The 22813-nt window shown below is 36.3% G+C and overlaps 1 protein-coding gene across 1 annotated transcript in view; it reads right to left on the bottom strand.

The window, feature by feature from the left end:
- Positions 1-22813, bottom strand: part of LOC127879647 (DIS3-like exonuclease 1) — a 41747-nt gene that overhangs the window by 18464 nt on the left and 470 nt on the right. Inside the window, 14 exon segments of the mRNA XM_052426627.1 lie at positions 2781-2875; positions 3455-3557; positions 4881-5072; positions 5821-5969; positions 9965-10118; positions 10634-10746; positions 12585-12714; positions 14228-14374; positions 16084-16216; positions 16661-16805; positions 17866-17947; positions 20068-20219; positions 21606-21742; positions 22210-22376. Coding sequence (XP_052282587.1) covers positions 2781-2875; positions 3455-3557; positions 4881-5072; positions 5821-5969; positions 9965-10118; positions 10634-10746; positions 12585-12714; positions 14228-14374; positions 16084-16216; positions 16661-16805; positions 17866-17947; positions 20068-20219; positions 21606-21742; positions 22210-22357 — 1880 coding nt within the window. The 5' untranslated portion in view covers positions 22358-22376.

The raw sequence follows: 22813 nt of genomic DNA, 5'->3' as shown, positions 1-22813 counted from the left end.
GGTTTGTGTCGATGGGTTTCGCTATTGTTGGAACAACCAGGACGCTCAGTGGGATTATTTCGTTGTCGTCTGTTTTCACGTAGATTGTACTGCGATCAACGTGCCGGACTCTCATTGTGTTTCCACCGAATGACGCAATGGTCAACATTTCCGTACCATCAACCGGAAGGTGTAGTTGGTCTGCTAGCTACTGCGTAATAAAAGAATTCTGAGAGCCCTCGGCGAAGAGAATAGTTGCATCGACAGCCACCGTCTCCTTGATACATACAGTAGCAATTGCTGTCTTAAGAAGAACACCAGAGTGTGGGTGTTTTATAGAAGAATGGAAAACAGCAGCGGAGGGGGCGCTTGGTGTGTGAACCGGAAGTTCGGATCGCGGCATCGTCACGACACTTGAAGATTGGAGGCCGCCCTATTTCTCACTCAGTACTGTGCACAACATGCGAAGTTTGATGTCGATGTCCAACATGTACGTGTCGGTGGCTAATATTTCGTCTACAATGCCTTCTGTATCCACTTTTGATAATATGTCCTCGTTGAGAAATGGAACTTGCGTGACTTTCTTCTCCAGAGCGTCGAGTGTGGCAATGAATTCCGTGAGCGATAGCGTATCGGCGTCTGCCAGAGTCTCCAAATATCGCTGAATAACCTGTTTATTGCCATCTCAGAGCGTTTGTAGTTTTTGCAAATTCATTCTCGTATTCTTTTTCTCACGGCACCAATATCGGCGATCTTATTGTTTATGCAAATCTACTTCGGTTGTGAGAAAGAAACATAAGTCAATCAATTTGACCTATTACTACCGTTTTAAATATTCAACTGGCCATTATAAAAACAGTAACAATTATGATGACGTCTTAAAATGTGAACGTTCGCGCCGTCGGCGACGTCGCACCAAAATCACAACAAGACTTGTGCCGAATGTTGATGTTAGAGCTGGCTCGACATTCGCTCCAGCTCTATTTTCGGGATTTTTGCCGAATGTCATTTAGAGCTGGATCAACATTTGTCCCAGCTCAATATTCAGACTTTTGCCAAATGTCGATGTCAGAGCTGGCGCGATGTTTGCTAGAGCTCAATATTTGGGACTAGTGTCGAATATCGATGTTAGAGCTGGCACCCCATTCGTCCCAGCTTGATATTTGGGACTAGTGCCAAATGTCAATGTCAGAGCTGGCTCCACATTTGTCCCAGCTCGATATTCGGGACTTTTGCGGAATTGTCAATGTCGGAGCTTGCTCGACATTTGCCCCAGCTCGATATTCGGGACTTTTACCGAATGTCGATGTCAGAGCTTGCTCAACATTCATCCCAGCTGGGTTTTGGAGACTTTTGCTAAATGTCGATGTCTCGACATTTGCCCCAGCTAAATATTCAAGATTTTTGCCAAATGTCAATGTCAGAGCTGGCTAGACCTTGGCCCCAGCTTGAAATTCGGGACTAGTGTCGATATGTTGATGTCAGAGGTGGTTTGACATTCACTACAGCTCGATATTCAAGACTAGTGCCAAATGTCGCTGTCAGAGCTGGCTCAACATTCGCCCCAGCTTGATATTCGGGACTTTTGCCAAATGTCCATGTCAGAGCTGGCTCAATATTTGCCCGAGCTTGATATTCGGGACTTTTCGGAATGTTGATGTCAGAGCTTGCTCGATTTGCCGGAGCTCGATATTCGGGACTTTTCGATATGTTGATGTCAGAGCTGGCTTGATTGGCCCCAGCTCAATATTCGGACTAGTGCCGAATGTCGATGTTAGAGCTGGCTTGACATTTGCCCCAGCTTGATATTCGGGACTAGTGCCGAATGTCGATGTCAGAGCTTGCTCGACATTCGCACCAGCTTGATATTTGGGACTTTTGCTGAATGTCGATGTCAGAGCTGGCTTGACATTCGCCCAAGCTCAATATTCGGGACTTTTGCTGAATGTTGATGTCAGAGCTGGTTCGACATTTGCCCAAGATCAATATTCATGACTAGTGCCCAATGTCAATGTTAGAGCTGACTCGACATTCGTCCCAGCTCGATATTTGGGACTAGTGCCGAATTTCGATGTCAGAGCTGGCTCCACATTTGTCCCAGCTCAATATTTGGGACTTTTGCCAAATGTTGATGCCATAGCTGGCTCCACATTTGCCCCAGCTCGATATTCAGGTCTTTTGCCAAATGTCGATGTCAGAGCTGGCTGTACATTCGCCCCAGCTCGATAATCGATACTTTGCCAAATGTTGATGTCAGAGCTGGCTCAACATTTGCCCCAGCTCGATAATCGGGACTTTTGCTGTATGTTGATGTTAGAGCTGGCTTGACATTCGCCCCAGCTCGATGTTAGAATGTTAAATGTCAATGTCAGCGCCAACTTCACGCACATCTAGTAGTAGTAGTTGTAGCAGTAGTAGTAGTAGGAGTAGTAGTAGTAATAGTAGTGGTAGTAGTAGTAGTAGTAGTAGTAGTAGTAGTAGTAGTAGTAGTAGTAGTAGTAGTAGTAGTAGTAGTAGTAGTAGTAGTAGTAGTAGTAGTAGTAGTAGAAGTAGTAGCAGTAGCAGTAGTAGCAGTAGTAGAAGTAGTAGTAGTAGTAGTAGAAGTAGTAGAAGTAGTAGTAGTAGTAGTAGTAGTAGTAGTAGTAGTAGTAGTAGTAGTAGTAGTAGTAGTAGTAGTAGTAGCAGAAGCAGTAGCAGTAGTAGTAGTAGTAGTAGTAGTAGTAGTAGTAGTAGTAGTAGTAGTAGAAGTAGTAGTAATATTAATTAAGCATGTAAGTAAATGTGCATGGACTGTCACTCACTTGTCATCGAGTTCTTCTCCCCAGAGATTGTGGAGTTCTGGGATGTTCCTTACTACTTCAGCATCCACAATACCTTCATGAATGGCTTGAGCCAACTTAAAAAAAGCGCAATAAAGTATTACCTTCTTCACATATGTATAAATAAGTTAAGGTACAGTACCAAGCAGTGTATTTATATCTAAAAAATTTTGCTATGAATTTTTTTAATGTTCTGCCAAGTAACTTTGGTAGCATACTGATCTGAAAGAATCCTTTTGTGTATTTTTTAAATAAGGATTTGAAATTCAGTCTATTTCAATACAAGAATTAAAGACTTCTTAATTTCAGAAGTATATGTTGCAGTATGTTCATTAAACTTATAGCAATTTTGGCGATGTGCAAAGCATGAATAAAGGCATAAAAGATTAAATAAAAGATTAAATATATGAACCTTGCTCTGGGACAACGGGGCTTGATTCATTATTTCACAGATTAGCCTGTGCAGTTACATAGGTTTATCAGGGATGATACTTTCCGTCTTAACGGGATTTTTGCAAAGCAGAGACTTTCTTTTAATGTAAAATACCATAAAATCAGAATGTATTGCCCTGATTCTGCACAGGCTTATTTGGGATGACACTTTATCTGTATGCATTAAGCCTTTTTCCCCAGAACATTGCCTAAAGTATTTCTACCTCGTAGAACAGTTTGTACTGTGAGCGTATGATCGTGCGTCCGTACCACACGTCTACCAATTCCAGACTTGTGTCAAGCTCCCATATGACACTGACTGCATACCTGCAATGGAGACCAAAACAACTTGTAGCAGTTACCTCCCATATAGGTTAAAGGTTACAATTAATATGAATTTTGTATACATGGGAATAGAAAATAACTAATTGAATGCCCCTGACATCAATACACATTTCAATTTATCAACATCCCATGGTTTTTAATGATAGACTTTTTCAATAGAAATTCTGATGGATCAAACAACAACTTTAAAACTTTATAAGAGCCAAATATATACTTAATATTTTAATAAATCAATATTTTAAAACAGTCACAAATACAATCAAATAAATATGATATTATTAATGTATGTCAGCTATTTTTCATGTAGCACATTTACGGTTAAAGGATACATGTAAGGAAAAGCACTAAGAAACAAAACATACATAAGCATCAAAGGCACATTGCTGAAATATTAAATAGCACAACGGGTATTTATTTAGTTACTTGTGTTTTCTTTAAAGAATGACATGATAAAGTACAAAGTTTACTATTCCATCAAGTTGACTTGTACATATTGTGATGCAGCTGTATCAGCCATAATAATACAGCTTCTACAAAAACCACTAGATTGTCACAAAATGTCATCTTTAATTTAAATCAATTGACAATTGAGTCAATGACATGTTTGCAATTATGGCGATTTAAAGTAATCAAGCACTCTTAATTGATTAACAGCTTTATGTGCCCAAAGCGAGTTTGAGCCAAACAAACTAAAGAACGTGTGAAAATTGTGACCGGGACTGTGAAAACAGCTCTAACCATCCGATAATTTAACCCTCGCAAATTCGAGCCATCCATCAGAAATGTATATGCATATATAGAACAAAAAAATCGGTGTTTCGAGGAGAGTTTGAGCCATACGGAAATTCGAGCCAGCCGAGTTTGAGCCATCGGGTTGCGACTGTATGTTTTTATCATATTGTAAAAAGCTTATTGACACATAGATTTGAGGGTAAAAGACTACTTCTTACAAAAAGCATGTAATGAAAATAATTGATTTGAAATCTTAATTGTTGCCCTGCTGGTATAACTTAAATTATGACAGCTGAAAATGCAACAATACAAATTTTGTGCCTTATAACGCTCAACAGTGTACACGTTAAGAATTGTTTGTACGACAACACAATCTAACCACGAAAGAACTATAAACGAAGGTAATATATTATGTACAAAAATGTACATAATTGCAATACACATTATCATTTGAAGCCTCATTGGGCTTATAAGTCACTTTATCAAGTTAACACGCCACCATAAATTCTCATATTTAAAAACCCAAACCATCGAATAACACATACCAAATTACCCCAATTCCACAGATCTCACCTGTCTACACCACTGACCAATGAACACAGGTTGGCACTTAGTATACCAGGCAGCATGTCATAGCGTCTGTCCGCCAGGTAGACCGTTGTAGAGCGGCACTGTGCTTCGATGTCTGTCAGGGAGCCCGGCAGAACAAAGTGGGCCACATCGGCAATGTGCACACCTAGTTCAAGGTTGCCATTGGCTAATGTCCTGTGGGGATCAGAATAATTGACTTTCAATCAAAATAACTGTACAATTATGGCGATATTCAATAAATAAAGGCATGTCTTATTAATAACTGCTTTTGGAAAGTTGTATGTTTTTGTTGTCTTCTAAGGGAGGTGTGGAGGCAATACTATTAACCCATTTATGCCTAGTAAATTCTCACATCCTTCTTAATTGGATCAATTTATTTAAAAAATTAGGGATGTCTAGTATATTTATTTCTATATTTAGAATATTTCTTATAGAAATTCCTTTAAGCAAACAGCGCAGACCCTGACAAGACGCCGCATAATGTGGCGTCTCATCTGGGTCTACAGCTGTTTGCAAAGGCCTTTTTTCTAGATGCTAGGCATAAATGGGTTAAACAAGAAAAGCAACACATTTGATGACAATATAGTCTTAAAAGACCATGACGGAATACCAAAAAGCAAACAGCAGCAACACTGAAAATTACAGTTTAAGGCCTGATAGCCTGAGTGACCCCACCTTTACAATACAAAAAATTAGTATAATTTATCTATTTGAAAGTTTGTGTCCTCCAAACAAGAGCATCAACATGTTACTACAGTAGATGTCTTTGTCAAACCATTATGAATCATAATGTCAGTCAATAGCTACTAACTGATATTATTTATTAAGAACGTTATATCTCAAATGCAAAATAAACATTATGACAGTAAATATCCTATCTTTTCCACAACACAATACTAATTGAAGCCAATGCATGCCACACCTGACAGAAAGTGTGTCGTCCACGTCCTCACATCCCTTGGGGTCGATACTGAAGACAAGGTGTGACTCCCGGAGGTCCCTTCTGGCTGCCAACTCCTCTGGGCTCATCTGCCAGGGCTCCTGTGGGGTGTCCACTGGCAGCTCTTTCAACTGAAACAATCACAAAGGTCATGGTGGGGTAGTAGACATAGCGTTCAGGGGGTCATGGGTCATACCCACTTGGATAGATATCATGATTCTTAAGACATCAAGTACTGGTTCTTACCAAGAACCATACTTAAGAGTTTCTCAATAAGCCTTAGGCTTTCAATGCAATCAATAAATAAACAAAAATCAATAGGTCAATAACTAAGTTGAAACTAAATGTAAAAACTAAACAACAGAGCCAGGAATGGTCTAAACCTGTATTGATATAAGAACAAGACACTGCATTTAATACATTCCTTTAATGTCATACATTTTCTCTTTATAGCCATTACGCTAAACACAAGATATCCTGATATGCACAGAAGAAAAACTTTTGAAAGAATGACAGTTTCTAAAATCATAGTTAAACACCTTAATTATCGTGACAAATCGCTGAGCAGAAACTTTTAATTAGCCGATAATTGTCATAAAGTTTCGATTTAAATATTATGATTCAACAGCTTCAAATAATAAATCATAAATTAAGAATCTCTGTAATAATAGGTGATATTCGCACGTGCGAAAACAAAAAGATCAAACAGTCGCATATTGCTTTTAACCCAATAACCCAATAATCTGCCGCTTAATTAATTGCAATTTGCAAACTGGTTGTCAAAATGTTTATCACACGTCATGCTTCAGTACTAATGAGCCTAAATTGCAGACTGAAGTACGTATTGATTTTTTTCGCCGTTGCAGCGGTGTAATGTTGCCAATGTACATGACCGACTTACTCGCGCGTGACCACTCATATGGGGGAAATGTAACATTTTGGATGCAAAATTGCTGGCCGCTGGCCGGAGAAATGCGGTAACCGCTAAAGAGGGGTGCATTATATAGTGTTTATCGACGGTCGCGGCACAGACCGGCCGCCTACACGGGGCGACCCGCCGCCGCGACCGCCGATGAGGGGTGACTGGAAGTAGGGGTTGGACTGTACACAAATGTCAGTATTGGTTTGTCCTAGTTATATAAGTGTTAGTCCAAAAAAGGTCAATGTCAAGGTCAAAAGGTCAGGTGTTGTAGGTGTATTGTGAGTGTTTATAGAAAACATCCATGCAAGTATGAAAGCTTTCTAGCAATAGAGAAAAAACTTGCCTCTTTGGGTAACCCAATGATTTTGAACTTCTGAGTTGGTCTATTTCAAAAGCATGACAATGTCAACGTCAAAATCAGGTCTAGCGATGTAGGTGCAGTTAAGTATCACTAATTGGAAGGATAGCATTATTGATGTTATGCAAAACATCATACATGTCATCATGGGTTTACCTTGTGAGGACAGAAGAACGAACAAACAAATGAACAGACAGGCCTCATGGCATCTGTTGATTGGAGGATTAAAAACTTAGAAATTCAGTCCAGATATTGACAAGATGAACATGGAGACCAAGTTTGTTGAAGACCGAGTTAAAAAATGTGGCCTCTAAAATGGTTACCAGTTTTTTTTACTAAGAATTGATCTGGTGACCTAGATTTTGACGCACATGGTCTAGATTTCAACTAAAGCTGGATATTGCATTCTGATCAGGTTTCATCAAGATTTAGTCATAAATAAGGTCTTTAGAAAAGGTAACAAAGTTATGAATAAGATTTGACCTGATGACCTAGTTTTTACCTGCACTAAACACAGATTGGAAATTGGGCTCGAGTTGTTACATTTTGACCAATTATATAAAGATTGGATGTAAAATGTTGGTCTCTAGCTCTAGTTCAAATAAGCTAAATAAAGCTCTGGATTAAGAAAAAAATGTTTTAAATATTGTTGCATTAACAGATAAACATCATCAAAAGTGGTAAAATAATAAATGTTTGTATCCCTTTTCCTTGATAATTTGAAAAATTAAGTATTTATATAGGTTATAATCTTCTTATAAACACCTAAGGCTGGTTGGGGCAGTAGGTAGAACTTTGGCTTTTGCTTCCAGAGGACTGGGTTCGATTGGCAGGAACAGGTAATATTTTGTATTGAACTGTTTTCTTGCTTTTAAAACTAGACTATTAAATACATATTAGATTTGTTAGTAAACATATTTATAACATTTTTCAAAACTGAAAAGATCTTTGAACATGTCCCTTTATCTTGGCATCTAATTTGCATTCATTTTTATAACAATTTCACAGTAACAACACATAGTGGCTATACACATCCATTATTTACTAAATGTTAATGAAACAAGTCAACTTCATTTTGGATTGTTCTCTGGTTTTGACCTCACAAAAAGCAGGTATGAATGTATTTGGCCTAAACACAACAAATAATATACATTTTTTTTGAAATATTGAAATAATTTACAATGAATTGTGGATTATAGCAGTACTAACCTACGTTTTGTTATTGAGATATTTGTGATCACACAACTCTGGCTATATAAATGCAATAACAAACAAGAGATGTGTCCCCTACTGCGCCGCTTTGATACATGTCTTTTGACAGACAGACAGACCAAAAACAATATACCCCGATCATTCGATCCGGGGGCATAAAAACAAACGACAGTAATAAAGGGTATAAAAGGCTAAAAATACCTGTCTCAGCATGGCCATCGCCATAATCATGTGATAGACTATCACATGATTAAACCCTCTGTTAACAACTATCACAGTTTCCGCCAACCTATGGACCTAACCTTCAGTAACATGGGTTGCTTGTAAGAGAAAAACTGAATATTTTACATTTTAACCAGGTTTTCCAGAGCTTTACATTGACTTTAAAGCAAATTATTTTATAGTGCTTCAGGTACAAGGCATTGAACAAATAAAGGAAGGTAACCTGCATTATCCACATATCTCCAATAGAAGGAAATTTTGAATTTAACATGTTTACATTAACAAAGATGCTTGCAGGACTTTCTCTGGTGGTATATGTTTCTGATGTAGATGTTTGTTTTGTATAACACATGAAGGTTTTTTAGAGAGGGATATAATGAAATAATCAGGAATGAGCTGGACATTATTTCTTTCATATTAGTATGATTGCTATTAACAACAATCACAGTGTTCTCCAACCCTTGAACAAATAAAGGGAGGTAACCTGCCTTATCCACATATCACCAATATTTTTTTTTCAATTATATGTTTCTGTCAATGTTTAGAAAGATGATAACAGGAATTTCTGTGGTGATAGATATTTCCATGTTTAAGTTTCACTTTATAAAAACGAAATATAAAATGAAAGACAATTTTAAACTGAAAATTTCACACAAAAGAAAATGTGAGCTTAAGGAAGAAGAAGAAATGTATCACATACACTGATGACCCAATTACATGTGTTTTAAGGCCGACAAATCCAATATTTAATTTACAGTGGGAAAAAAAGATGATGGGCCATAATTCAGCCAAAACTAGTCGCAGACAAAATTCCTTTCTTTATGATCATATGCACATTAATGTCATTAAGCAGAGTAAGTCTGAGCAATATCCATCACATAATTAAACGGGTGTTTAAAACATTTTTTTATAAATATTTTTTTGGAAAACAGACAAAGGGCTATTATTCTGCCAAATTCAGTCAGAGATGAAATTCTTTTTTTCATTTAGTTGAATGTTTTAGCAAGATTTATCCAGAAGTTAAGTAGGAGTACATTCTATGGCGGAAAAACAGACGGGACAATAATGCTTCCAAAAGTGGTTGCACCACTATTCCTTTGTGTAAAATCCTCTACACATTAAGGTCAGTTAACTGTACATGGATAATCAAAATCTACTAAGTACTAGTAGTTAAAAAAGAAAAAATATGGATCAGGATGTACATACCCATGTTGCACATACATACGTACAGATCTGTAGGAAAGAGAGGGTGCCATGCTTAGTGTGTCCCACTCTGTGGGGACTTAATGATAAGAATTTCTCTTCTGATATTGTTAAAGATGCTTCATTATTGCTTTTGTTACCCTACTCAAAGATCAAATTGAGGGTGAAATTTAAACAAAAGTCTTGTATAGTTCTCAACAATAAAATACCTGAGCTTCTGAGAATGGGGGAACTTTGATGTCGTTCTCAATTAAGATTGCTGATATTTCAGTCTCCAGGTGCCCAATCTTTCCAAGGCTGCGCACAAAGTGTCCATTGGGATACGTTGAATCCACATCCCAGCTGTCTAGACGAACTATTATCCTAACAAAAAACAACAAAAATCTCTAAAATAACATCACCTTAATACATTGAATATGAAATAACTTTTGTTAACATTGGGGAAAAATGTTTAGACCAAGTGTTAGGAAGATTGGGTCAAATATTTGGCCTCCACAGAGTTTACAAGCTTTATCTTCAGCTGAACCCAGTGACCTTGTTTTTGACAAAACATGTTTTAGTTTCAAACACTAGGAAAAAATCACAGTGAAACTAAGTCCCCACTAAGTTAAATGAAGATTTGCAAAATGTTTTGCCACCAGATAGTTCACAAGCCTTTTTTTCAATTTGACCTACTGACCTAGTTTTTCAAGACCATGTAACCCAGTTTCAATTTGGTGGAAATACCAATGAGACATATAATGTTCTTACCAATTATCATTAACGTTAGGCAATTAATGTGACTGGAGTGTTCACAAGTCTTTTTCTTTTTATGTTTTTCAATTTTTCTACCGGTAGTGACTTTGTTCATAACCCCAAATGACCAACATAATACGGACCTGTGATCCTTGAGAGCGTCCACCTGGCGTGTGCTGATCCTTATCTTGGGTATTCTGTAGTCCCAGGGTATGACCAGCAGCTTGCCTGCGCGCTTGTCTCCCTTACCAACCTCCTGTCAACACATGACTCCATGTACATGACACATACTTGTATAGAATCTGTGTTCTGAGAACTTAGAATGCTGAGGAAATACAAAACGCTAGAAACAATAATTTGCATTTTAAATACAATATGAATTTTAGGTGAAAAGTTGATAAAAAGGCAGTGATTGCTTGTACAGTTAATTACTATAATTAAAACTTTATATCTGATCATCTGAGGTTGCCATGGTGTAGTGAATAATATGGAATCTGCCTGGCAACCCTTTTCAGTCGCTATTGTGGGGAGGTTCTGAAGATCTCCCAGAAGACACCAAGTATGGGTTCTGCACATTGAATGACTTGATAGCATTTTAATAAGCGTCAGGCTTTTGAAGCACTCGATCTTAAATTAATAGGTTGAAATAAACTATGTTATGTAAAATGACTAATAACTGAAACACCTCCAATGTGACGCTAGGCAAGGCATTACATATCCTTAGTATCATGAGAGGCTTGAGAGCAACTACTAGGTTAGCAAGTATTTCGCGGACACCAGTTTTTTCCGCTCTATTTATTTCATGCATTGTAACCTTAGGCTTTAAACTCCATTTGATTCATTACATAAATACAGACGCTTATTTTTTCTTGAAATTCAAAGTTGCAATTTGTAAAAAGGCAAGTACTAAAGTGTTAATATTGCAAACTTTAACACATTTTGTCTCAGTGAAATATGATTTCTGCACAGGGATATTAATAACAAGAGCCTTTAAAAAAGAAGTCCCTGAATGAGACCAAACATATGTTTCTGAGATGTCGTTTGTCTGCTAAAATACAGCAGATCTCACTTGTTTGTCTTAAAGCATCATAATTAATTAGAAACTTGTGTAGACAGCCTGCACACATTATTTACATTATTGTTTTTACTTTCAAAAGTTGACACACTTTGTTGTTAACAGATATCTTAATTGCTTGCAAAATGTACCTTATTAACATGTCAATTAAAGGGAAGCAAATCTTATTCACCATTATATAAATTTACTGTTTTGATTTTTGTGTGTCTTTTTTCACATAAGAATTTGAAATCCTCTCAAGTTTATTAATGCAGCTGAGAGTCACACATTTTCAAGAAGATATTAAAATGGATAATCTTATATTGATATTAGAAACAAACTGTTAGTCTATTTATTTACGCTGAAGCAGACATATTACAGCAAAAATGGATACATTCACATCATTTGAATGTTTCAATATAGAAAAGTATTATTTAAACTAATTTATTTCCATTTACTCAAATGATCAAAAATATTTGGAAAATAGTCCTGTATAGTGTAAAATAACCTCCCTTTAATGACTACATATAGGGGCATTGTACACAGAAATGCGTACATCAAACAACTGTTTCATTTACATTCACTTTAAAAAAAATTAATGCCATATATTTTAGTAAAGAAGTTATCCTAGAAAAAAAATATTTCCCGTCCAAGAAATACTTGCTAACAAGTACGCCTAAAAACCAAACTGAAGTGTCTGTTCATGCTTGCAACACTTCCCTAAGTTTTATAATAACTGCCAAAAACTTCTCTAGTTATTGTCAGCAAGTAAGAAGGGCAACAGCAATTACCCCAAAAGCCAAACATGACCATTTTTTTCATGAACATACATCTGAAAACAGTTTCCTATAAAAGTCATTTTTATACCGGTAGGTCTCAGCCCTAATTAGATATTGTGAGGCAATGAAATGGTCAATTGATTAACCAACCATGTCACTCACACACAAACATTCCAACCTATTGACCAGATATGTGCAAAGCAATATGGCCCACTTCTTTGAAGGCACACTGTTAGTCTCTTAACCATATTGCGATCTCACCTCATCCTGAGCAAAGCACGCCACATACTCCCTCCAGTTTCTCTGAGTGATCCCTACCACACGACCCGTGACCTTGACCTCTGACTTGTCACCCATGCCCTTGACACTGTCCCCAGCAACTTCCTTGCTACTACCTACAAGAGCAATACTATTAATTTCATTTATCTCTTTCCCACTCAGATGCAAAATGAAAATGCCAATGTGCAAACAGCACAAAACCAGAACAGCCTGCAAGTCACACGCAGTCTGTTTAGGTTTCATTGCTGTTTGCTGCTCATTAGTATCAAAGGGTTGAAAATGAAGCGTTTACAACTTGAATTAAGTAATAAAAGTCTTCAATTTAATTTAACTTTCTAACTGACTTCACACGGGTAAAAATACATATCTAATTGGTAAAGGGTAAATAATATACATTTCGAAGACTTTGAAGCTTTTATTAATTAAATGCTACTTATTCTCTAGATTTTGTTTGTGGAAAAGAAAAATTTTCAGATGATGTTCAATTTTCGTTAATTAAATATTACTATATTTTTTCTTTAACCCTTTCCCACTTAGAAGCAAAGTGAAAATGGCTATGTGCAAACAGCATAAAACCAGAACAGCCTGCAAGTAACTCGCAGTCTGTTCAGGTTTTATGCTGTTTGCTGCTCATCAGTATCTAAGGGTCTGAAATGAAGCCTTTTAAACTTGAATGTAGTAAGAAAGGTCTTCCATTAAATTTATCTTTCTATGAGACTACAATGCGTCAACATTGTATCTAAGGGGTAAAGGTTAATTCTTCATACATGAAATTTCCATACATGTAGTTAGAAAAAGTGATACTTTTGTGGAAAGTTCTAAAAAAAGAAATTGAAACAGCCTTATGTAAAATAAGATAAAAATGAAAACTGCACAACTTGAAAGAAATAACCCAAAGGGATAACATATAATAATAGCTCTTACTCTAGACAAAACACTCTGTTGTCTACAAATCCTACTGGAGGCAACATGAGCCTTGTTCTGGGAAAACTGGGCTTAATGCATGTGTGTTAAGTGTTGCTCACAGATTAGCCTGTGCAGTCTGCTTTCACAGAATTTTTCGCTTAAAGGAAGTCTCATCTTAACAATACACAGGTTTTTTTTCCCACTTTTTGGGAAGATAGCCCATGGCTTTGGAATTGGGAATTTTATCGGCATTTTCATGAAATTGGGAAAATAAAATTCATTAGCCTTTTTATTCCAAACAAACAGTCCACTGATTAGGGAAATACTAAATTTGATATAACTCTTTATAATCATTCAAATTAAAAGAACACAATCATATAATACTTTGTTAGGTGTAATTGAATTAAAATTTAGATAAAATATGCATTAGACACTTCTTTAAAAAAAAAAAAAAAAAAAAAAATGTTTTTTTTTTGTTTTTTTGGAAATTGGGAATTTTTTGTCACATTTTGGGAAAAAAGTATCCTTTTTGGGATTGGGAACATAGCCGAATTTCGGCTATAAAATCGGGCCAAAAAAAAACCTGATACAGTATAGGGGTAAAAGCTTGTCCCTGATTAGCCTGCGCAGAATTCACAGATTAATCTGTGACAACACTTAACGCGCATTCATCAAGCTCATATTTCCTTAGAACAGGGCTCAAAAAGAGACTATATAACCTGGTTCAGTGCAGCAGTATGGCCCTGCTCTGCCACTGTGACCTTGGCAGGATCTCCACAACCACCAGGTCCCCATGCACAGCCCTGTTCCTGGCCGGCATACCTGGGATCAGCACATCTGAGCCCGAGTCTTCCCTCATGTCCACTCTGGAAAAGGCGTAGAGGAAAATAACATACTTATGAGATATTATGCAGTAGATGTTTGCTTCTAGTGAATAGACATCCTATGCCAAGATGCTATTTTAGTTTTACTTATAGAGATTGACAACTGAAACCCTCTTTGGCTAAACAAAATTTCTAAAAAAATATTGAAATAATAATTTTACACAGAGGATAATTAGGTTTTTTTGAAAAGGGTGTTAATGCATGTGCTTGAAGTGTCGTCCAAAATCGGCCTGTGCAGTCTGCACATGCTAATCTGGGACAACACTTTCTGTATAAACTTGATTTTGCTAAGAAGAGACTTTCTTTAAACAACAAATATCATAAAAGCGGAAAGTGTCGTCCCTGATAAGCCTGTTCGGACTGCACAGGTTCATCTGGGACGACACTTTACGCACATGCATTAGACCCCCTTTTCACAGAGCACGCCCCAAAAGTAAATATTACATAGCCCATGCCTAGTCTCTCGTGCCACATTGGCCGTATTATCAGAGAGAGTAATTGTCTTACACATTATTGGACACAAGCAATAATCTTTTGTTGCCAGAAATTATGTATGGTATGATTCTGTCCGAGCAGCAATACTGTTCATGACTTTGGGAGGACTATAAGTCATATATAGGTTTGCTACCATTTAAATCAAATATAAATTATGTAAATACAATAGCTAGATACCAAAAGTAAACACATTTGCAAGTAATCATTTATGGTTTGATCCTTAAGGGAAAAACCTTTGTGAATGCCATATTAATATGATATCAGAACCAAATTTTACTGCTTTCGTGCTTGACCAAATATAAAGAAGATAGTTAACTTCTAGTGCCACGACATTCAGGTTAAAGAACTCTAAAATCCTGCAGGACAATATGCATTCAATTGAGCTCAAAAATTACTTTTGATTATGATCATGGAGTTTTTTATGCTTGATATTCAAAAAATCTATCATCAATTCTTATGATAAAAATGAATAAATTATATAAGGGAGGCTACTCTATTTCATGAAAATGTACACTATTATTTCCAGCACAATTTTTTTACAGCAACACCAAGTACTCTTACTTGGGTCATATTTAAATCATATATTTAAAAACAACAGCCATATACCAGAAATGAACATTAACAAATTAAATGTAATAAGGAATGGCATGATCATGTTTCAGGACAAATACCATATATGAATTCCATATTAATAGGGTATTAGCAATACCTAACTTAAACTGCTGTCATGAATGAATAAATAGTAACAAGATAAAGAACTTCTGAGGACAATACATTAAGGATGAAAATAACTTAAAATACTTCAAGACAATGTTCATACAATAAAGCTCAATAAATATTTTTTATTTAGAAAATGTTTTTAATGCTTGATATTCAATAAAAGTTTAGAATTTTAATGTAAGAAAGTAAAATAGTTATACAAGGGAAGCAACTGTATTTAATGAAATTTATTTACTATATTATTTCTAGCACACTTCTTAACTCTTTCAGTGCTGGAACCGAATTTTGAAGGCCTTTGCAAACAGTTTGGATCCAGATGAGACGCCACAGAACATGGCGTCTCATCAAGATCCAAACTGTTTGCTATTCTAATTGTATTCTTTGAAAAAAATCGAAGAAAATGCTTATTTTAGAAATTCAGCAGACAACATTATAGCAGACGACAAAGCGTGAACAGCAACACTCAGTTCTCTTACTTGGATCTTCTCACAAAGGCTTCCAATGAGGCATTGCTCTTGCTGACCTGTAGAAAGCCTTGTACAAACTTCCCCGTCTTCACACCATCACCTAGCACATCTTGTGGCAGGTAGCCAATATATTCACTGACCTCTGTAAACAAACATGCATTACTGTAGTTGATACACACCATAAGTTAGTATTAAGACAGTTAAAGGGGTATCTAAATTTGCACCAACCTTGGAATTTCAGAAATTCAGATATAATTGTTTTCTATTAAATACAATGTTTTCTTCTTCCAAAATAGTAAGTCTTCCAATAGCATAATTCACTATCAGGGTTAAGACTGATATTAGTGAATTCAATCTGACAGAAAAATGTAAAAATATTTGATATACAAATATCAAGCAATGAAATACTCAACACATTAGGTAAGTTTTCATGCACAGTTAAAATTAAATTTAATTAACAGCAATTGTGATAAAATTTTAGTAGGTGACTTTTTTGTGTAAACACAAAAAGAAAAGAGACACCACAAACCATAAGAATTTCCAAAACAAACAGAGCAAGTACAAAAGAAGTGCCAGGAAATTGCACCTTTAGTTTTGCTAGCTGACACATCATGAAGCGCAAGATGAAGGTCCATAATGCCCGGTATAACTTCCTCCCAGAAGCCTGCCAGATAGTCCTTCATTGTCATCACAAACAGATTGGTGGTCCTATGTCCATAGTCATGAGCAAACTGAAATGCATCATTTGAGCTGCTCTCTTGAGCAACAGTGCTGAATACATGTACATAAAGTGTCCTCCCTGATAAGCCTGTGCAGTCCCGGGCAACTTGTGGCTTTTATTTTTATGGGGGGGGGGGGGTTTCTTGAGAGAAAGGCCATATAAACCAGCTGGACATTTGGTGGTTGATGCAACTTTATTGTCACCTCTACAAACATGAACGTCAGCCTGTTGGTTCTGCAACTTAACATTTAGAAAGCACTCTGTTTGGTTATTAAAACATTCCAAAAATGTAGCTTTGCTTAAACAAAACGTTTACAAATAATTACCGGATATCTAATGGTTCAATAAATGGCACATAGTACTCAAGGTTTGTTTTAACAAATACACTAACCTGCCAAAATGTACCTGGAAAATCAAAAAATATTGTTCCAAATACATGTAGGTACACTGTTATCCCATTTGTACAAAATAGAGGGGCATGCATTAACAGGAGCTTACCAAGTTTAAGTGAGGTTATTTGGAACTTAACTTCCAAGATGACGTTGTTTTCGTGTTTTTCGTTAAGGAGTAGCAGATATTTTCATCCGGTAAGCCAGTTTATATTTCTTTTAAATGAATAAGCCCTTTCGGATCTACTGTGTTTGTGCTCCCCTCGTTTTTTTTTCTCATTTAAAAGAAATATAAACTGGCTTACCGGGTGAAAATATCCGCTACTCCTTCATGAAAAACACGAAAACAAAGCCATCTTGAAAGTTAAGTTCCAACTAACCTCACTTAAACCCGGTAAGCTCCCGTATACACATGCCCCCCTGACAAAATAAAGCCTTTAATATTATTGTAAACACAGTTAAATCTCATAGTTCAATCTATTTCCTAGTACTTTGAAAAAAACACCATATAATGTTGATACATAAATAAAACAATATCACAGGTTCAAAGTTGATCTAAAAATATGTACATGATTGTAATTTGGAAGTGCTTTCCCAACTTCTAAAAAGAATGAGTGTTGAAAGCAGTAGACCACAACTTTACAAATCATTTCTATAATTTAAACAGTTCCAGAAAAGTACCTGTTGGTCCTCTGTGAGCATAACTATGGACATTTTGGCAGCAAGGTGGTTATAATACCAGTCTGCTGCCTTGTATGTTGCCCTAGATTATACAAAGAATTTGTGTTACAAATACGCTGAAAGCTTGAAACAAAACTCAAAAATATATATCTCAAAACCAGTAAGTATTTGTTAAAATATTGCTCATGAAACAAGTTTTAGGCATAATGTTAATGTCAAAGGCCTCTACAATGTTAACAAGGTAAACGTTGATGAAAGACAAACGGCGCTCACAAAAGCTAAAAAAAAAACAAGGCACAATTGGTACTCTGAGCTATATTTCAAACGAGTTGAAAACAGCAAACACATGCACAATTGTGAAGCCAATATTTTAATTTTAAATAAGTCATTAGATTATGGTGTTTTTCAGCCATTTTCGTTTGCTTATTTTTAGAATATTTAAAATGTGAAAATGATGGGCTGAGTACTATACCAACTAGAGCTTTGTCACAGACGTGACGTTTACCCCCACATGCTGCATTGACACAGAATATTTTGCATGCTGTCTTCACAAAACAAGAGAAGCTAATTTATGGTGATTTTTAAGAATTATTATGCCATTATCATTTATGGTCATTTTGACCTTTAAACTCTTGAATTCTTTCCCATGACACGCTGTCCAATGACTGTGAACAAAATTAATGTACAGAGTCTTTTTAAAATCTCACAATGAAAGACATAGTTATGGCCTGGACAAGCTCATTTATGTCCATTTTTGACATTTGAACTCAAAGTGTGACCTTGACCTTGGAGATATTGATGTAATTCTTTCGCATGACACACCCTCCAATGATTGTGAACAAATTACAGAGTATTTTTAAAATCTCACAATGAATTACATAGTTATTGCCTGGACAAGATCATTTATGGCCATTTTGGGTCTTTGAACTCAAAGTGTGACCTTGGAGATATTGACGTAATTCTTTGCATGACACACCGTCCAATGATTGTGAACAAATGTACTGATTAATTTTAAAATCTCACCATGAATGACATAGTTATGGCCCAGACAAGATCATTTATGGCCATTGTTGACCTTTGAACTCAAAGTGTGACCTTGACATTGCAGATATCGACGTAATTTTTTCACATGACATACCGTCCAATGATGGTGAACAAATGTGCCAAATGATTTGAAAATCTCACAATGAACAACATAGTTATGGCCCGGAAAAGGTCATTTATGGCCATTTTTGACCTTTGAACTCAAAGTGTGACCTTGGAGATATTACCATAATTCTTTCGCATGACACACCATCCAATGATGGTGAACACATGTGCAAAATGATTTTAAAGTCTCACAATAAATGACAAAGTTATGGCCTGGACAGGCATTTTACCTTTGAACTCCAAGTGTGACATTAACCTTGGAGATATCGACGTACTTCTTTCGCATAACACACTGTCCCATGATGGTGAACAAATGTACCAAGTCATTTTAAAATCTAATGATAAATGACATAGTGTTGGTCTGGACAAACTTTCGGTTTAAAACTCACTAAGTGACCCCGTGACCTAGTTATTGACCCGGCATGACACATATTCAAACTTGACCTAGACATCATCTAGATATAACTTCTGACCAAGTTTGGTTAAGATCGGATGAAATTTTTGATACAGACAGACTGACCGACAAAGTGACTATTTTGTGTTAAGCAATAGGTAAAGTTTATTTGCTAAGAACAAAAACATGAACCACTAACCAAGGCACATGGTTTAGGTTTTCTAAGCCATACTTGGTAAACTTTTCTGCATTTATAATGCGCAAAATAAACTGAATACAACACTTATCTAGCATTCTTTATGTGCAGGATGAATCATAAACGTATCATGTTTATTCCATATTTTTACATATCTTCCAATGCATAGCTTCATAAATGTGTCATGTACTGAGAAAACTGGGCATAATGCATGTGCATAAAGTGTTTCCCAGATTAGCCTGTGCATTCCCCACAGGCTAATCGGGGACGAAACATTCTGCTTTTGTGGTATTTCTAGTTTCAAGGAAGTCCCTCATTACCGAAAATCAAGTTAAGGCGGAAAGTGTTGTCCCTGGTAAGCCTGTGTGGACTGCACAGGCTAATCTGGGACGACACTTTACGCACATGCATTAAGCCCAGTTTTCTCAGAACGCGACTCAAATACAGGCTTTGATCTACAAACCTGACATGCCACTGGCTGAGTTTTTCTCCTTTCATTCTTTCGCAGTATGCATAAGTCTGAAACTCATTGTGGAATATGACTGAGCCTTTCCGGGGATCTTTCACCAGGGATTTCAGTCGAGCATGAAGTCTACGGCTGCCTTCGTGCTGAACCTTACAGCATTAAAAAAATAATGAATGTTAAATTAGTGTCTTGGAATGCATTGATGTAAAAACAAGTAAAAAATGTGCAAATAAACAAACTATATGTATTTATATATTTGAATTTACAGCTTAAGCCCAATTAATTTTAAATCTATTAACACATGAATTTGAAATCCTCATTTGATCATTGTAGAGTGCTATATAAGTTATAACAAAATAATGCAATTATATATATATTTATACTTAAAAAAGTGCATATATATTCACCAAAGCTATCAAATTAAAAATTTTGACATTTTTTAAACTAAGGAGAGAAAATAACTCATCAAATGGATAAAATCAAATTGCATACATGGTGACATTATAAAAATCATAATACATGTACCAATACTACATACTGCACACATACATCAGACCATACTAACCGTAAGCAATATGGCAAGAATATAACATTTTTAAAATGTCTTTCTGTCTAAATATGATCAATTATGGACTCAAGCTATAAACAACAGCACCGCATAACAGGTGCAGTTTTGAATAAATGAAAGCTTGTCAGAATTTTTTTTTTAGAGGTCACAGTGACCTTTGACCTAGAGTCTCAAAAATGGGTGAGATGTGTAGAACTCATCAAGGTGCATCTACATATGAAGTTGCAAACTTGTAGGTGGAAGCACTTTGATTTTAGAGACAAATGTCAAAGTTTTAGCATTTGACCAGCTGGCGATGACAATACCTAGGGTTTTCTCCGAGCTAAAAACCATGATTGATAATAAATTAATATGTGCGCAAGTTTACATGTTGATTAACCCTTTACCACTTAGATACGTATTTTGATGTATGTGTTATCCCTAAGAAAGTTAAATTTAATTAAAAGCCTTTCTTACTAGATTCAAATTATAAAGGCTTCATTTCCAACACTAAGATACTGATGAACAGCAAACAGCATAAAACCTGAACAGACTGCAAGTTACTCTTAGGCTGTTCTGGTTTTATGCTGATTGCAGACAACATTTTCACGTTGCTTCTTATGAGGGGAAGGGTTAACTTAAATGATTGTCAAGCTTAATCCCTATAGCAGCTGATTGTTTTTTATTGATGCATAACACAAGTGAGAAAAAAGAGTTTTAGGGGCCATTTCAATGGGTATGTCTCCTACATCAGAACCAATCTGTAGTGGTGCAAAAGTTCACATTTTGGCTAATAAGACTGCAGGACTGATGGAGACACACACATATGCTTGCCCCCCCCCCCCCATAACCTCTCTCTAAAATAAGCAACATATAAACACTTTATTGAACATAAAAACAATATACCCCCGATCATACAATCCGGGGGCATAAAAATTAGGTTCAGTTAATGGGGAATCTTTTGGAGATATGTTGCTTCTTCACGTACACTATGAACAGCTGTCTGAGTGAAGATGATCCCACGTATGAGGGGGTTCTCAAAGATCTCCAGATATTCCCGCGCCGACTGGGGATCCGGCATTACATAGTGGGTCACATTGCCTGGAAGTACTCCTGGGGGTCCTCCTGGATAAGAAACTTGATTTTTAACAAGGTAAAACAGACAAACACAAAAGCTCACACCATGTGCACATTGTACTCAGGTGAGCTAAATAAATTGACTGAAACATGAGGTAATATAATCCAGATGCATGTACTTTCTTTGCGAAAACATTCTTCTAAATAAAATGATTAAATATTTAATACATAAGTGGTCAAGCAAATTTTGTTAACATGTGTGGGCCTACTTCATGCTTGACAATATTTTCTCTAAAAAGACTTGTTAATTTGAAGTTGATGAAAAACCAAAAGCTACAAATATCCTCTGTAAAGATGTACCGGTATTCTACATGGATTGGCTTCAACTTACTACATTCTCTTACACAACTATCAACATCATTATAAAGTAAGCAATGTGAATAGTTACTTCAAAATTAAATCAACCTTAGCTTTCAATGACATGTGACAATAATTCTCATAGCTAACACATTAACCTGTTTTTGCACTGGTGTTGGTGCAATCTCCTATGCACAAAGTGCTCTGGCACGGAATGTCATCCCGCCTGTATACCTCACGAACCACACTGACATTCTTGCCATTTACGTTCTTAAACCTCAGCAGTCGGTCACTTTTTTCCAGCATCTTTCACGTTGATTGTTACCTGAAATAGTTTGATAGAAATAACTATTCAATTAACAGTTTCTAAACAATATATGTGTATTACAAAGTTTCTTAGTATGGTTGGTTCTTGTTGAGTCGCGTTTTTTTTGAGTTGTTGGTATGGAGATCACATTAAATCCCTTGATAGAACATTCCCATATGAAGCAGTTTGTTTGTTACAAAAAATGTATTGACACAGTCACCATCATTTCAATGCAGAAAGGAAATTCATTTATGCATTGAATAAGACCAAGATTGTGAAAATTGCTGCACAATTGATGAAATTATGGCTGTTTGAAGCGATGCACCCTGTTTTCGGGTGATTTTGAGCTGGATACCAAGTACTGGTTTTTTCCAGGAAACGGACTCGATAATGTCCCTCTGCCTATAATGCTCTAAAAGGCGCTTGGCAGTATATATAGATAGATAGGTACCTTG

Source organism: Dreissena polymorpha, chromosome 4 (genome assembly GCF_020536995.1).
Source record: "Dreissena polymorpha isolate Duluth1 chromosome 4, UMN_Dpol_1.0, whole genome shotgun sequence".
Taxonomy (NCBI): Eukaryota; Metazoa; Mollusca; class Bivalvia; order Myida; family Dreissenidae; genus Dreissena; species Dreissena polymorpha.
Note: the sequence above shows the minus strand (reverse complement) of the source record. Positions and strands in the feature narration are given on the sequence as shown.